Genomic DNA, 16926 nt, shown 5'->3' with positions numbered 1-16926 from the left:
CAGGAGAATTCAGGTGGTTGAACCAGAATTGAGTTTGACCCTCCGAGCCCTCTTTGGATAGGCTGGCATTCAGACAGTTCAGCAACCAGGCCAACATGCAACTGTTGTTAGGGAAGGAAAGAAAAACCCTGTGTGTTTAAAATAGTTACCTACAACTCCTTTCATCCTGTCAATTACCCAAGAGCCAGCTGAGAGGGTATGTTCCTTTTCTGGAGATAGAGAAATTCAACGACCAAACTACCTCCAGTGAAGGAAGTAGAGTCAGAAATCTTTTTGAATAGATTTTTGAGGAGACCGTGCCGATGCTTACAATGTCAGATGCTTGCGGATGGTAAGGAACATGGAAGGTTCATTAAGTATCTTGCCTGTCAGCCCATTGTCGAGTAAATTTTGAGATAAAAGTTGTACTATTGTCAGACTACAAATAGTCCAAAAAGTCAAGCAGATGACACAGATTAGTTTTAAAGAACATGATGACGTGGCCAGAGTCACCTGATGCAACTGGAATAGCAACAACGTCACCTGGAAAAGTGTCAGGAGAGACTTGTAGCTGAAAGAGTTTATTGGGATTGTGCCCCCAACGTAGAGAGTGTGACCCAGCTCGCTGCGCACTGCATGGCTTCCAAATCAGCCTGATGGTTTAACTGACACAAAGGCCAAAGTATAATATCCAAGGGAAGCACACAGATTTTCCAATACCCAAAAAATCCAGTTCGGTGGTAGGACTACTATTTGGTGATGGTGACCAAAGAGAGAGCAGTTTTCCTTCACCGTTGGAGAAACTGAGCATTGTAAATCCAACCTGATTGTCCGAAGAATCTTTACTTAGGAGCAGGCCCTTGATTTTCGTCAGGAGTTTATCAGCCATTTCCACTGACCAAGGTTTAATAATCCTGCAGAGTCATAGAGACCGAGGTTTCTGATTTTCCAGCCAATAGCATCATCTAGCTAAATTGTCAAACAGCATTTTCAGATAAAAGCCATAGAAGACAAAGATGGTTGCTACATGAGTATCATGCTAATTCACCTGGAAAACTTAATATAATAATGCTAATCTTCTATGTATATAATAAGAGAGTCTTAAGATATATAAAGCATTTTCTATAGGGAGAAAATATCAGATCTCACCAACACATTGTGAGATTTCAGCACTCCTGTCTTAGTAATTGATGGAGCTACAGGGGAAAAAGTTAGGCTCAGAGTAAGTCCATGAAACCCACTGCACAGTGGTGAAGGGAAAAGGGTGAACTCCGTAATATAGCCTTGGAGGCTTGCCTACCTTTGTCTAAGAATGTAGGGTATTGAGTGGGAAATGCTTCTGGAATTTCTATGCTGATGAAATGACCAGAAAGATCATGAAAATGCTTCTGCTGAGCAATTAAGAAAATAGATCAAGCATATAAGTAAATCTGTGTTTCTCATTGTTGGAGAAAGTACTTACAAACATGGGAAATAGAAAGCTGGAAAGAATCTCTAGACGTTAGATTGGAATTAGAGCGATCAGCATGAACTCATGTTGTATTTTTTTGGGTTTAAAAAATATAGGATACATATGGAATTGTTACAGATATATGTTTGTGGGCATGTATATCCTAGGAGAGTTTATTTGGAATACTTAATTATTAACTTCTGAAAGGTTAACTAGTTCACTTCTGCTCTCTCTGTTTCTCTGTACCCTTGTTTTATTTTTTATATTCACCTTTACTTTATAAAGTCATCTTTAATAATATGTTTTAACCACCCCAGTTAGCAGATCCTCCGTTTGCTACAGCCAACCTTGCCAAGAGTCTTCCTCTCCAAACGTGCATGAACCATGGTCTTAGATGCACATGTATTCCCGCAATTAGTTAGCAGAGGGTGCTTTCGCTCTGGAGGTAATGGCTTCTCAGATTACTCCCTCAGGTCTACCCAAGAAGAAACTCTACACAGTAGAAAAAACTGAGTTTTATGTGTTTGTATATTTTTGTTCAAGCTAATTGTATCAACTCTTCTCCACCTTTCTCTTTTAGCACATCCCAAACTCTATCATTAATACCAGTGCATAAAACTGTGTAGGGGCTGTGGACCATTAAGCATATATTTTAGCTATAAGAATAGTACATATTTTTAAATAGGCTCTTGATATTTCTTAAGCATAATAAATAAGAAAGTCTCAAAGTTTAGTTTATTGAAACAGTTAATATGAAACATTAAGTGTGTAAACTCCATAGACATTGAAATGTATGCACAAGCTATCACACTTTAGTATTTTGATGCTCATAGTATAATTGTCGAAGTCATTTACTACGTTGAAGTCTTTAGAGTCCTTTCTCTTTTTAGCTAAATTTAATGTCTGTCCTGAATCTTTCATCTTATTGTATGTTCTTTTAAAGTACATCCCTTTTTTTCTTATTTCCATTCTTTTTAAAATATCCACTCCCATTATTATCTGTAAGAATAATTCTCAAATGTCATCCTCGTTTTTAGGAGTATGTGGTGTCATGACCTTCTGTTTTCATCTATTTTAAAATTATTTTTAACTACTCATGCGCCTTCCTGGAGAATTTTATAAGTTATCTGTCAAGCCCATATTATATACTAAGATAAATAATGAAAATATAAATCAGTAGTAAGTTAAAATGATTTCATTAATTTCATGTATGTATTTTATGTATGTATCCAAACAACATGCTTTTATGGGTTGTATTTTAATTGAAGCTGTTACTGATAATTGAAGCAGCATTGGTCTAAAATAAGTTACACGAGAATTTTTGTTTAATAATAAAATTCAATAAAACATATAAGATAGAGTGAAAGTCAAATAAGTATACCATCCCATTGATCTTTTAAATGTTTAAATTTATTACCAGATTTTGAAGTCTAAAATATCTGTTTAGAACAATGATCTAACAAAGAGGAAAATATATACATAAATGCCGCCTTATGCACAGAAAACACAAAATAAAAGGCTTTTGACTACAGATGATCTTATAACAACTGAATAATTCTGTAATATGAAAAACAGTAGGATATTTTATAAGCATATACTCATAATCCTGACTGAGGTGGAAGAATGGACAACCCTGTCATTCTAGGACTACTTTGGATTAAATTGAGTTTAAGACAGAATGGAATGCAGCAATCCCATGCACATCTGTGAACATATCCAGCTACCCTTCGAACCATCCAAAATCCAGTACTGCATCCATTTCTGAGTCCATAAATCACGGGTCACGTTTTCTTGATACAATGCTCTAATAGAAGATAGTGTAACCTCTGTGCCAAATGAGATGTTTATGCTGAGTATTTTGAAATGTGTTTAATTTTTGAAGAAAAATAAAATTTTTATAATAATTCACATTTGAAAAATTGGAGATATACTGATCCAGATAATGTACTACATCTAAAATAATGTGTTCAGTAAGATAAGGGTTAAGTATACTTTTGTGCCTCATTTTCTTTCCTGGCAATTCTCCATGGTCAGGTAATCCGTTGCCAACTGAAACAATATTTTCACTGGTTCATGACTACATGACAAGGATTGTAAACTTCTTACAAGTTTACAGTGGGTTGACATGTGCTTACTGCTCTCATCTTATCTCACCTGACTTAGCTTTAATTCAACTAGTCCATTATAATACCCAATTTCTAGATGCTGACTTGAATGTCTGATAGAAAGTGATTGAAATATATATCAAGGGGAAACTGACCCACATATCAGTCAGCCTTAGAGATTGCTTAAGTTAAGGACTCTTGGTCTCAGGACTCCCTTGGTCCTTTTCTCACTTTGACTTTGCTTTGTAGCATCTGTGCTCACATCTCTGGTGTTGTCCCTGGAAAGGGCCTGCCTTTCTCCCCTCAGATCTAATGAAGAATGTGGGAAAGTGACTCTGACCTGCCCCATGTCCTATGACTTTAAAAAGAAGTTTCTCAAAATAAAAGTTTCTGATGAGAATAGCAGTTACCCAAAATAAGCAGGGTATTATCCTTTATGAAAAGTAGAGTGTTACACAGAGAAAACAATGAATGATATAATGTCCACTTTAGTGCACAGGGTTGTTAAAGGCTGTTGCTCTGTTTAGCTCCCAGCTTGTGTACGGATGATATAATTATGATATGAGTGTAAATGGCAGATCTCAATTGAATGAATGGATGGATTCAAGGCCAAATCCAGTCTTTTTTCCCTCCTTTAGTTGTCTTTGCATAGAAAACACTAAAGTAGAGAAGAGAAATACTCAAGTGGAGGGGATTTGCTAGGAAAAGGGTTAGCTATAGCTAAGTATGAGGAATTCTATGCATGATATCTCTGCTTATGTCTAAGATACTGGTTGTATAAGGTATTCAAGAGATGATATAATGCAATATATTAGTCCAAGATATATTAAAGCAGAGACGAAAAAGTGATCATAATTGCATGCTTTCCAATTTGGTTTTTTCACTTGCACAAAAATTTTTATCACTACAAAAGAAATAGAACATTGTTGCTATTTTTTCCTACTGCTAATTATATACTTGTTCTACATTAGAAGCACTATAAAATAGTATTTGAATCTCATTTTAGCTATGTTTTTGATCTGTTGTGTAAGCTCTCTAAGCTTCACTTGTAAACTTTATTTTAAAAAATATCTTACTCTGATGATCAAAAGAGTAATGCATTAAAATTGCTTAATACAGTGCTCGACACATGATGATGACTCAATGAAAGTATTCATGTATAAACTATATTTTGTCGTTTTAGCTGATTTGTATTTTCAGTTTTTCTGGATAATTAAAATGCTGATAGCTGGTAGTTTACTTATACCATTGTTTTAATTTTATATCCATTACATTAATGAGTGCCCAAGAAGAAGTTTCTAAAGGAATGAGGAAGAGATCTTGAGAGTTTAGTTAATCCATTTGTTGGCTTTTGGTAGACCAATGCCTAAATCAGGGCTTCTCAGTCTAGGCACTATTGACATCAAACATCATATAAAGTTTTATTTTGGGGAGCTGACCTGTGCAGTGTAAGATGTTTAGCAGTATTTCTGGCCTCTAGTAGATGTCAGCAGCAATCCCTCCGCCCGGCAGGTGTAACAACCAAAACTGTTTCCAGATGTTCTTTGGGGGATAAAAATCACTCCTAGCCGAGACCTTATGATTTAAGCCATTTAACATGGCCATGGTGATTGTATCATCTTGAAAACCTGTAACAGTAGCCTTTCCCAGTGTTTGCTGACCCCTGATTGTTGGGATCTTTTCTGTGGACAGCCCAGATCTCTCTTATAGTGATATCATATTTTCTTCTTTGATCTTGTTATTAAGCAAATGGCTTTAACTTACTTTCGCTGACAAATGTCAACTTTGACCATTGAAATATTATTCTGTGGGCTTGCTTTTCACAATAACTGATAACTTAAGTGTTCTCAATATTCAAGTTCTTAATTAGGAATGCATTAATCATGTCTTTCTGTACAGTATTTGCATTTTTTGGTAATTATAGACTAATGAACATGCCCTTTATGTGATATTTTAGTTCACTTATACCTTTATAAATATTTCAGCTTTGTGATAATTAAGTAAATTGAACATTATTAATTAGAAATGCAATCAATGTAGTTAACTTTTTTAAATACTACTTTTAATATCCTAATATTCTTTGAATAATATTCTCCATGAAGATTTTTTTTTTGTCAAAACCAATCTATAAGTAAATAAAATTAAATGGTTTTCTGATTATAGGGAGCTAAATTCATAAAATTATACATATAGGTTACATTTGCTATACATTCGATTCTTTATGGAAACAGAAAAAAAGTGATAGATCACTCTGAAGAAAAATCGTTCCATTTATAAAGTAATTCTTTTGCAAAGCTTTAACTTTATCAAATCATGCAAATCTTAAAGATAGCTCTGAAAATTTTAATTTATAATTATGCTAAAGAAAATTAACTAAAAGGAAAAGTTTTGATGAACACAAGATCGGATTTTTATAGATTGTTCTCATAAATTTAATAACATTACAATTAATCATCAATATTTGAGCAGAAAATGATTCCCCTTTTTAATAAACAACTCTTGTATTATTGCTCAAGTATTTTTTGAACTTTTATTTTCTCTGAATAAAAATATCATTACTAAAGTAAACTACATTTAAAATGTATGAGTATGACATGACACCTTTGAAAGGAGCTAACGTTTGCAAATTTCAAAATTCAATATTAGCTATAAACAATATTGACTTTTGGATTTATCTGTTCATATACCACTTATAATTGTTCCTGAGAATTTCTTAAATTATGCCATGAGTCAGAATTTTCTTATGACCAGATCCAGGGTTCTAAAGAATTAAGTTAAAAGAAGTTACAGGAAAGAATATTAATTTGAATTTAAAGTTTCAGAGTTTTTTGTCACTTATTTGGCTTTCATTAAAGCACTCAAAATTTAACTGTTTATTTCTACTTTTGATTAGCTATTGGGACTTTTTAATTACATTTAAAATGCATCGTGATTTTACATCATAAGACCTTTTTTATTATTTAAATATTAAAAAAAATAATGATACCTTCGATACAACTTATTCTTCCAAAAAAGCGCACTAAGCCACCACAAACATATTTCAAGTGTAAAACTTTTTAATCACTTGTTGCAGAACTAGTTAAAAATTGTGCCTGTCCATTAGAGAGTTATTTGACAAGAAAAAAAAATGTTGTACAGAAGAAGTGAGTAATCTGATTAGTCATTGGGTGTATTCATTTCTTGGTATCAGCTGAAGCTGAATTAAATTAGTCACTGGTGCATTTGTCAATTGGAGCCAGAAAGTCTGCTCTATTTAAATTTAAAATAGTTTGTACTGAGTAAATTATGGGGGTAGCCACTAAAGAAATCGCATTACTTCAGAATTAGCAAGATCAATTTCTTTTAGGGTAAGAGGTAATTATTGCCCCTTAAAAGACGGAGTAGGTTTATAATTTTTTTAGTCATGTCAAACATCCATTTATAAAATATTATGAATGAATTAAAAATACTCAGGCTTAAAATTCTAACAAACAGTAATGCTTACAAAGGAAATCAAACCTAAACTAAACTAAAAAAAAAAAACTTTATGTGCCATGATTACTTGCCTTTAATTTTATTTGGCTTTTATAAACATTTACTGAACCTAGCTTATGGTTGTTATTGGTGTTTGATTCTTAAAACTCTGTAGATTAGATGTTATCCTAGTTATTCATATGGGGAAATTGAGGCCAAGAACATTTAAGAAACTAGCCCAAGAGCCACATTTAAAAAGTAGTACTGTTAAAATTCGAATTCAGGTTTGATACTCTTTGTTCTAATCCATTTGTTTATCTTTTCCAATAGCGTATGCAATAGAATTACAAGTGTATTATAGTCACTTTCTTGACTTTCTACCATTACAAGTAAATGTGTTTGAATTATTATTTCTTTCCTCTCTTTATATAGTGCAAACTGGAATATCAGGCATGTGTCTTAGAAAAACAGATCTCCGTCAGATGTGAAGGACGTTGCCCGTGTCCTTCGGATAAGTCCACAAGTACAAGCAGAAATGTCAAGAGAGGTAAGTGGTGAAAACTTATTTACACTTTTACATTCTTTTGCTTTATTTAAGTGTTTCGCAGTAAATGCCATTATGTACACAATGAACCATTATATTGTATTGACTTCGTGAATATGAAAAAAAGGTACTTTTTTTAGCCTCAAATATTAGAGCAAGTAATGTTTTACTATAGATCTTTTTTATCTTAATTGTAATAACTGAAATCTTTCGTACATGTTCACCATATACAATAACCTAAAGCAATGCCTTCTATGAATTACTGTGTCTAAAATGTTTTACATTTTTTTTTTCTTTTTTGGATCAAGCAACTGATCAATGGTAATATAGTAAGTTATAAAGTAGTTTGGGTCAGAGTAGAACTGATCAGTCAGTAAATAAAAATGTCTATCCTGTGTAGAATGCGCGTATTTGTATGTGTGTATAAAATTGCCTATTAAATAATTTCATAAATTAAACTTTTTGATTAGATTTAGAGTTCTTAAATCTTTATTTTTATAGGTTTGATGCCTAATGAAATATGTTGACCCCAATATATGTTATAGTATATAATTTGACTTTTCGTAGATTATTTATCATGGTTTATATGGTATTATTTTTATATTTAAAGTATTGTTCGTGCCTTAAGAAAATCTCCATGGGTGCTAGTTTCAGTTCTTCATAACTATAGATAAAGAAAGAATCATAAGGAATAGATGTTTCATTAAGTCAGACTGTTTTATAGAACATTAACATCAGCATTTATCATATATTTTATAATGATGTGAATCTTGTAATTTAACAATTATCATGGATCTTTAGTGCAAAAAATTTATTTTTGCTTTTTTTTCTGAAAAAATATAAATGATATATATGTAGATAAGAAAATACAAAGTTTATTTAATGTAAACTATGTATTTTCTTAAACATATTATATTTGATATTCTATATTACAGTCCCATGATGAATATTTTATTACAGATAAAACTTTGAACTTCAGTTATGCCATTTATATTTGTCTTTACTCATTAAGTAATATCTGAAATAATTTAGAATTTAAAATGTGATAGCATCACTTTTAGTAAAGTAAATAATAGTTGATTTTACTGTTCAAAAGTAAATTCATTGATTTGCATACTAATAATGGTAAGCTAGTGTTCAAATATTAGTCAATGTACAGAATGACGCCGACTAGTAGGAGAAAGGTTCTAAGCTGTCTCCCAGGTGCCCTGTTCTTTAAGCCTCACCCTTGCTGCCTCGCCCCAGCCTAGAAACAGTTTCAGCGCTTAATTCCTTCTGGACTCTCCACCCCATATCCCAATTTACTCTCTCTAACATAGCTCAGATGAGGATATTCAGGCATGACTTTGACTGTATTAATCAACTCCTATATCATTAAGAGTAATTATAGTTTTCTTTTAATTGAAGTACTTTGATATCTCTTGCCTTCCTCATTCTTCTTCCTATTTACATAATTAAATATATTTTCCTCTGAAAATCGCTTTAGGTATGAAGCAAATCCTACCTTAGTGTTCGATATCCATTTTTTTCCATTGGAGGCTATTAAAAACACCTAATATATCATAGCCCTTCACAAAGATTTCCCTTCGATAAGATTTTCTGCTTTTCAACTCATTTTGAATGCAAAATATGTTTAATATGGTATCAATTTATTATAAGCTCTCACAAACTACAAAAGGAACTCAGTATGCATTAAATATGGAAGGTAACATGTCTTAGATGGATCCCTTGTGAATAAACAATAATTATGTTTCATGTTGCTCGAAGTCTCTGTACAATGTTTATATTAATATGTCAAAAAGGAAACTTCTCTTAAAGTGATATCATCAAGGGATAAAGATCATTTGTGTTCAATTGTGTGTAAAAAGACAGGCAAGAAGAATTTAAACTAATCCTGTTCTGATGGATCGTCAGGGCAAAACAAGTACAGGATTTTGCTAGCTACTGTGGAAAAGCAGTACAGAAAATTATGAATGTCATTTCTACAGAGTGCCAAAGGCCATGAGACATGGGAACTGTAAAACTTAGTTCAGTATCATTTCTAATCTTTCAACTGTCATTTGCATTAGGAGCATGCATTCACTAGAATGTGTAGTGCTGGAAATTTGATTTAATAGCTTCTCTATACTAGAAAAAGAAAGAAACTAACACCAATGAAATACCTCTTAAATCTTTCTGACTTCCTACATTTAAGGTCAAACTAACACGATAGTAAGTTTTTGCCGTGTTAAGAGCTGAGTGAATGCTTTCAAGTGACTTGAAATATATTAAAACTATTAAAAATACATTTCCTTTATACAATAGGAAGAAACAAAGTTCTCTGTTCTCTTAATGTAGTCAGTAATGAGTGTGCATAAATTTGTCCAAATATATACATTTGAGTAACTCAAATAAAGAAAGATAGGTAGTTTACACTTTAAAAATTTATTTTTTGTTTTTTATTATTATAAATTTGCACTTTTAAATTCTAGATTCTGACTTTACGTGAGAAGATAATCATACCTCTCTTCAGTCAGTAACCTAACTGTTCCGTTTTTTGCTTTTCTAACTCATGAAATTAAGAGTACAAAGGCCAGTGCTTTTCGTCCTTTTACTGTATTACTTCTTTCCATTTTTTTTAAGATGTTGTCTGATGACAGATACAGAATGATCATGTAAAAGGTTAATCAACTTCATTCAAAGACTATTTTAGCTGATTTTTAACCCCCCTAATATATTTTACATCGCTAGGTTATTATGAGATTCATAGCTGTGAACATGGACTATGAACAGACTATTTTCTACAGATTTTGTATATTGTATTGTTTTGTTTTGTTTTTGGCAGCTAAGTTATACTCAGTGACTGATTCTGTCTTTGCCAGTAATTTACTTAGCACAGGTTTGCTGTGGGAATTATTATTAATAATTTCACAAGCCAATAGCATATGTGATGATATTTCTTAATAAGCCAATAAAGAAATAACATATTTCAAACAAATGATAGATTTAATCACATAATTATTCTGAGAAAGGGGAAATAAAGTCCAAATTTAACAAAGGTGTACCTTTTTACACAAGTTCGAGATTTTGGGAAAGATGGCTTGATCAACCACAAGCTGACTTCTAGCTACTAGCATAAAGATGAAAGTCTCTTGCTGCTAGAGCACATTGCTAGGAAAAGAAAAGTTAAAGGTGTTGGTGGACAACCTAAGCTGCTCAGAGGGTTATCACTCCGGGGACCGTTACATGGTTTAGCACCGCTGCCGACCAAATTGTCGCCTTGGCCAGGGCAGGAGCAAGTGTCTCAAGATCTTCAGAGAGCTGTTTAGGTCAGCAAAGTATGCCTTGCTCAGACCAAAACTCTTGAATAGTCCTCACAAAATAGTCCTCTGTTTACTGTCTAACTGTCCCCTTGCCATAGTTGCTTCTTCACATGTTCTTTTCAGCAAATGGTCTGCTTTGTACTCAAAAACATCAACAGATGACATGATGACATCTTGACATAACTTACTTCATTCTTATATCGAAACAACTTTATTTCTAAGAATGATTTGTCTTTATCATAAACAAGTGAATCAAAATGGCTTCACTTAAGTCATAAACAAGTGGATCTTAAATCCTATTAAACCAATACACATACGCAAAATATTATATATATATATTATATATCTGATATATGTATTATATATCAGATATATAATATATATCATATACAGATATATAATATATATCTAATCAGATATATAATATATATAAATATATATTATATATATTACGCAATCTTATATACATCCTAAATGTATATAATATATTATATATATTATATATCAGATATATAATATATATCTAATCAGATATATAATATATATATTAAGCAATCCTAAATCTAGAAGGGCTTTTCAGGACCAAAGGTGAAGAGCATTGGAAAGGATTCTTTTGCAGTTAGTAAGTCCAAACTAAGGAATCTACCCTAGATGTATCTTATATCATCTATACAGTAGTGGTTCATGAGCACAGTAAACTTTAAACTTATGATATATTGTTAAGTCCACCATTAAGTTATTTATTTGATTAGCTATGTTCAGAAGATTCTTTTAACTGGCATTTCTCTTTTGTTTGAAATTTGAATATTTTAAGGCCCAAAATATTTTTCTTCTTATTGTTAGTTTTACATAGCTCTTGTTTTATATATCTAATGCCTTCAAATTTTTGTTAATTTTAAATAATATACCTTTAATATTTTTACCCTCACCCCAACATGCATCTAAACACATTCACACAGACCTTCATAATTGAAATGCTGAGTTTGAATAGAGATAGCCGTAGAAATGTCATGGCAGCACAATTTACAATAGCCAAGATATGGAAGCAACCCAAGTGCCCATCAACAGACAATTAGATAAAGAAGTAATGGTTCATATACACAATGGAATATTACTCAGCCATAAAAAAATGAAATCATACCATTTGCAATGACATGGATGGACCTAGAGGTTGTTATGCTGAGTGAAATAAGTCAGACAGAGAAAGATAAATACCATATGATTTCATTTATATTCAGAAGCTGAGGAACAAAAAGAACAACCTAATCAAAAACGGGCTTACAAATATAGTGGACAGTTTGGTGATGGATGGAGGGGAGAGGGGTTGGGTGTCTGGGAGAATGGGGTGAAGGGTTAAAGAAGTACAGAGTAGTAGCTGATGGCTGGTCACGGGGATGGGGAGCATGGCACAGGGAATGCAGTCAGCATTAATATATTGGCTAGGTAGAGAGCCAGAGGAGAGAAGGAGCAATTAGGAGGATCGTTTTATAAAGTATATAAACGTCTAACCAATGTCCTGTATACTTGAAACTAATTAAAATAAATTAATTTTTAAAAAGTAAAGGAAGACAAACTATTAAAGATTTTACATTATCAAAAATATTTTTTAAAACATGTTGTTGAGGATGTGGAGAAAAAATAACCCTTGTACAGTTTTAGTGGGAATGTAAATTGAAACCGCACTTCTGGAAAACCATAAAAGTTCCTCAAAAACCTAAAAATAGAACTACTATATGATCCAGCAATCCCTCTCTTGGATATATAGCCACTCAGAGGAAGTCAGATCAGTATCTCAATGAGATAATCTGTGCTCTCATGCTCATTGTAATATTATTCACAATAGGCAAGATATGGAAACAGCCTGTGTCTTTTGACTGATGAATGGATAAAGAATTTGCAGATTATATATATACAATACAATATTATTCAGCCTTTAAAAAGGAGATTCTGCCATTTTGAAATATATGGATGAACCCAAAGGACATCCTGCTAAGTGAGTTAGCCAGATAAAGAAAGAAAGAAAAAAAAAACCTGCATAATTACTCTTGTATGTGAAATCTTAAAAAGTTAAATACACAGAAGCAGAGAGTAGGATGGTGGTTCCTGTGGAGGTGGAGTGTATGGGGAGATGTTGGTCAATGAATACGAAGCTGCAGTTCAGTTATGTAGGATGAATAAGTTTAGAAATCCAATGGACAGCATGATGACGATAATTAATATGCTGTATGAATACTAGAAATTTGCTGAGAGAATAAATTTACCATGTTATGACCTCACACACCAAAAAAAGTAATTATGTGAACAGCCATGTTAATTAGCTTGAGTGTAGATATTTCACTACACATGTGCATATCAAATCATCATGCTGTACGCTTTAACTATATACAATTTTTATTAAAAATAAAGTTAAGTTAAAAAGGCTTAACGAGTAAGGCTAGGTGAGAGAGGAAAGAAGAAATGATGAAACCTAAAGGCATTAAAAGCATGGGGCACATTGGAGAAAAGTATGTATTCCATTTGTGCTGGTATGCAGGGTAATTTTAAGGAAGTTACAGTGTAAATTGGGCAATACCCGAGATGAAATCTTTGGATATAATTATGTTAGAGTTAGGCACATGAAGGAGTTGAAGTTCTTCAGCACAGAGTGAGCATTTCCAAGCAGTTTTCCTAACTTTTATCTGTGTTATTGTGCTAGAGGTCTTTTTTTTCTTTCTTTTTGGTTTAAGTAGGGTGGGTTAGATGCATTTAGAAGGCTATTTTATTACTTCAGAAAGGCGGCAATAAGGTCCCGGCCAGGATAGTAAATGTAGAAATAAGAAGAGAGATTGAATTTGAATAATATTTCTGAGGTGGAATTTACAGAGCTTGAAATTCAATTGGATATGATTGAGAAGGAAAAAAGAATGCATTAAAGATAATTCTGAGTTTAGTAATCTGGGTGATTTATAGAATGCTAACAAAAAATACTGGCTTATATTTTCTGGGCCTGTTCATCTTTTTCATTATATCCTCACTTGCAATTTTCTTGTATATCTCAAGGTTCCTGTTATCAGAAGCTGAGAATCATGCAACTCATTGTATTTTTCTGTATGTTTTGTTCTATATTATGTCAGAATTAAATAGATGGTAACTCTATTAGCCTGCATACTAGACTTACTTGCTTCTAATTTCGATCGTGTGTGTATGTATGTGTGTTTTAACTGTTTTATGGAATTTTGTTTTGTTTTGTGTGTTGTGATCCTGCGAGATAGCATGATTTATTGGCTAAGAGTACAGATTTTACAATCCCAGTTTTGCACTGGCTGTGTGGCCTCTGGCAATATATTTAAATTTATGAATCTCAATTTCTTCATCTGCACAATAGAAAATATATAAATCACAAAGATTTATGAATGCATTTCCTCAAATTAAACCATCATTGCCTTTCTATTTCATTTGAATCGATGATGCTTGTAAAATACTGTTGAATTCTAATAAGTTATAAAATTTTTATCATACATTAAATATCACTTATGATTTTATTTTTTACGCTTTTGTTTATCAGGATGGGTTGTAAAAAAGTTGGAAAGTTTTCATCTTTCCTTATAGTCAATAGTATTTATGTACTTTGAAAATTTCTGTGTATTTAGTGTTTGAAATAATTCAGCAGTAGCCTTCTATGACTTAAGAGGTATTATTATTGGTTATTTGTTGATAAATCTTCCACAATCTTTCATTGCTACTGGCCTTTGTGTGTGCGCGCGCGCGTGTGTGTGTGTGTGTGTGCGTGTGCGCGCGCGCGTGCATGTGGCTTCTTGATGGAATTGTTAATTTAGGCTTTCTCAAATAAACATCTGCTTATTTAGATTTGAGATGTGTTAACCTAAGTTGTAAATTATATTATCTTTGTAATGAAAAACACTCTTTTTAGGTCATTTAAGATCCTCAGGAAATATATATTATAATAACCTTAATAACAACTCTGAACACATTTGTTAATGCCTCCACCTTAATTTCTTCATTGTCTTAGCAATTATAATTTTGTGGAGTTTCTTAAATTCTTCAATAATTTGTTTTTGCTAATTAGTTTATGTCAGAATGTGTTTGTATTAAAATGCATTTGGCACTATAGGACAAGAAAGAAGGTTAAGAGAAAGTAATTTCGACATTGGTATACTGTTGCCAAGAGTGACCAAAAGACATTTTTTTCAAATATTGAGCCTTGAGATTGGCCACACATTTCTAAGCACAGTGGGTTCAGCAATAGTATAGTTGCCTGCTTTTGGTCTTCCTTGGGAAACACGTCATCAAATACAGGGTAGAGAAGGAATCATTCTGAGTCCTCACTGTATCAGATATCACCGGTGCCCATGTAATTTTAGTGTGAAGTTAGAGATCATACAACAACAAAGTAAAAGATACTATCCTTTAACAAGAGACCCTCTATGTAAGACTGATTGAAGTGTGTTTAAATAGATGTGGAAAGCTATAGATTTGTAGCATCTTCAGTGTTTTTCAATATTCTAAACTAAGAAAACCTGATAGGTTTTATCCATGTAAGACAAGAGGTGGGCATGTTTTCTTCTGTGATCTGACACAGTGTTTTCCTCCTCATTTCATTGTTCTGAATCCTATGGAGCCCTATTAAGATACAGAACATATTTAATTGTCATGCTATGATTATAAATTTATTTATTGAAAGAAAGAATATTGACTAAGAACTTACATATACCTTTTAACTAAGAGGCCAAAAATTAGTTTTAACATTTCATTTTGATAATAGACTTTAAAAAAAAATCTCCTTTATGATAGAATGAATTTTCAATAAGAAACAGTTTAACCCCAGTGGATTAATATACTCGTGGAATATGTATATTTATTCATGAAAAATAGTATTTATAAATGATAAGTTCTTCTATAATTTTATTTTACTAGATGCATAGAAAAATGAAATAAAGTTATTGGGAAGTATTGCATGATGATTTATAATAGAAATGTTTTAAATTTTGAAAGACATTCCAGAATTAAAATTAATATTTGCTCAAAAATAGAACATAACCTGGAAAGAGGCGACTTTAAATGCAGAGATTGTTAGAGCTCTTCTCTGCAGAACTACTTTTTGTGTGCGATTTTACTTAATTGGTTGATTTCAAATTTTACACAAATATTATGTCTTAATTAATTAATTAATTTAATTAATTTTTATCTTTTCTATAAATTCTAGTTAGAAATTTGTATTTTGAGTTTATGCAGTTATATGTTATCAGGCATACAGCGGAGATAGCCCTATTTTAATTCTTGCTACATTGAAGAACTATTTACACATAGTCCTTATTTAACTCCTCTCCAGTTTATACTCTGATGTGGTCTTTGAAAACAATTCGATACAATATGCAATCTAAGCAGAGGTGATGGTCACAATATTTAATAAGGGGTGTGGAATGGACCCCAACAAATCAGAATTGACGTAAACCCAACTAGAGCCGATGTCCCCTGTGCTATGCTATGGCCTATAAGTACTTACTAGTTGCATATGAGGTTTAAAGACAGCCAAATATAAGTCAGAAATTGAACATTTTTGAACTTAAAATGCATATATTGAGCTTTATTAAGAGTTTGATATCCATCAACCCTTTTCCTGAGATTATTATGTAAAATGTGCACATTTCTTGAAAGAATAAATAAAATTCTACTGGATGGAGAGATGCTGTTATCCAGTCTCTGTATTCAAACCAATATCAGATTGGTCTCACATTCCATGTACTTTAGAGACTTTAATCCTAATCCAGAGACCACATTCTATTCAAACTTAGTACAAGGAAGAAAATAAATAATAACTACATAACCACAAATAAAGGTACAAAATTATGCTATTTTCAATAATACATATGTCCACTGTCCCCCATTTCCACACAATACTTATATAAAAAAATATAATTTACCCCATACTAAACAGTATTGGCTTCCACCAAAATTAAATATATGTATGATAATAAGGAAATGCTTGCAATTCTACTTCTAATATAGAATTATTATCTTTCCTAATGTAGAAGTGAGGCCAGTTGATTTGCATTTAGAAGATCTTGTGTGAAATTCTTTTGTAAGTAAAGGAAT

General features: G+C 32.3%; 1 protein-coding gene across 3 annotated transcripts in view; it reads left to right on the top strand.

Moving 5' to 3' along the window:
- SPOCK3 (SPARC (osteonectin), cwcv and kazal like domains proteoglycan 3) overlaps nt 1-16926 on the top strand; it is a 319126-nt gene that overhangs the window by 214413 nt on the left and 87787 nt on the right. For all 3 annotated transcript variants that reach the window (XM_039876322.1, XM_039876320.1, XM_039876323.1), the window contains one exon: nt 7420-7534. In XM_039876322.1, the coding sequence (XP_039732256.1) occupies nt 7420-7534 (115 nt within the window). The remainder of the gene's footprint in view (nt 1-7419; nt 7535-16926) is intronic.

This window comes from Pteropus medius, unplaced genomic scaffold (genome assembly GCF_902729225.1).
Source record: "Pteropus medius unplaced genomic scaffold, Ma_sr-lr_union100, whole genome shotgun sequence".
Classification (NCBI taxonomy): Eukaryota; Metazoa; Chordata; class Mammalia; order Chiroptera; family Pteropodidae; genus Pteropus; species Pteropus medius.
The sequence above is the reverse complement of the archived record's forward strand: the minus strand, read 5'-3'. Positions and strand labels throughout refer to the sequence as shown.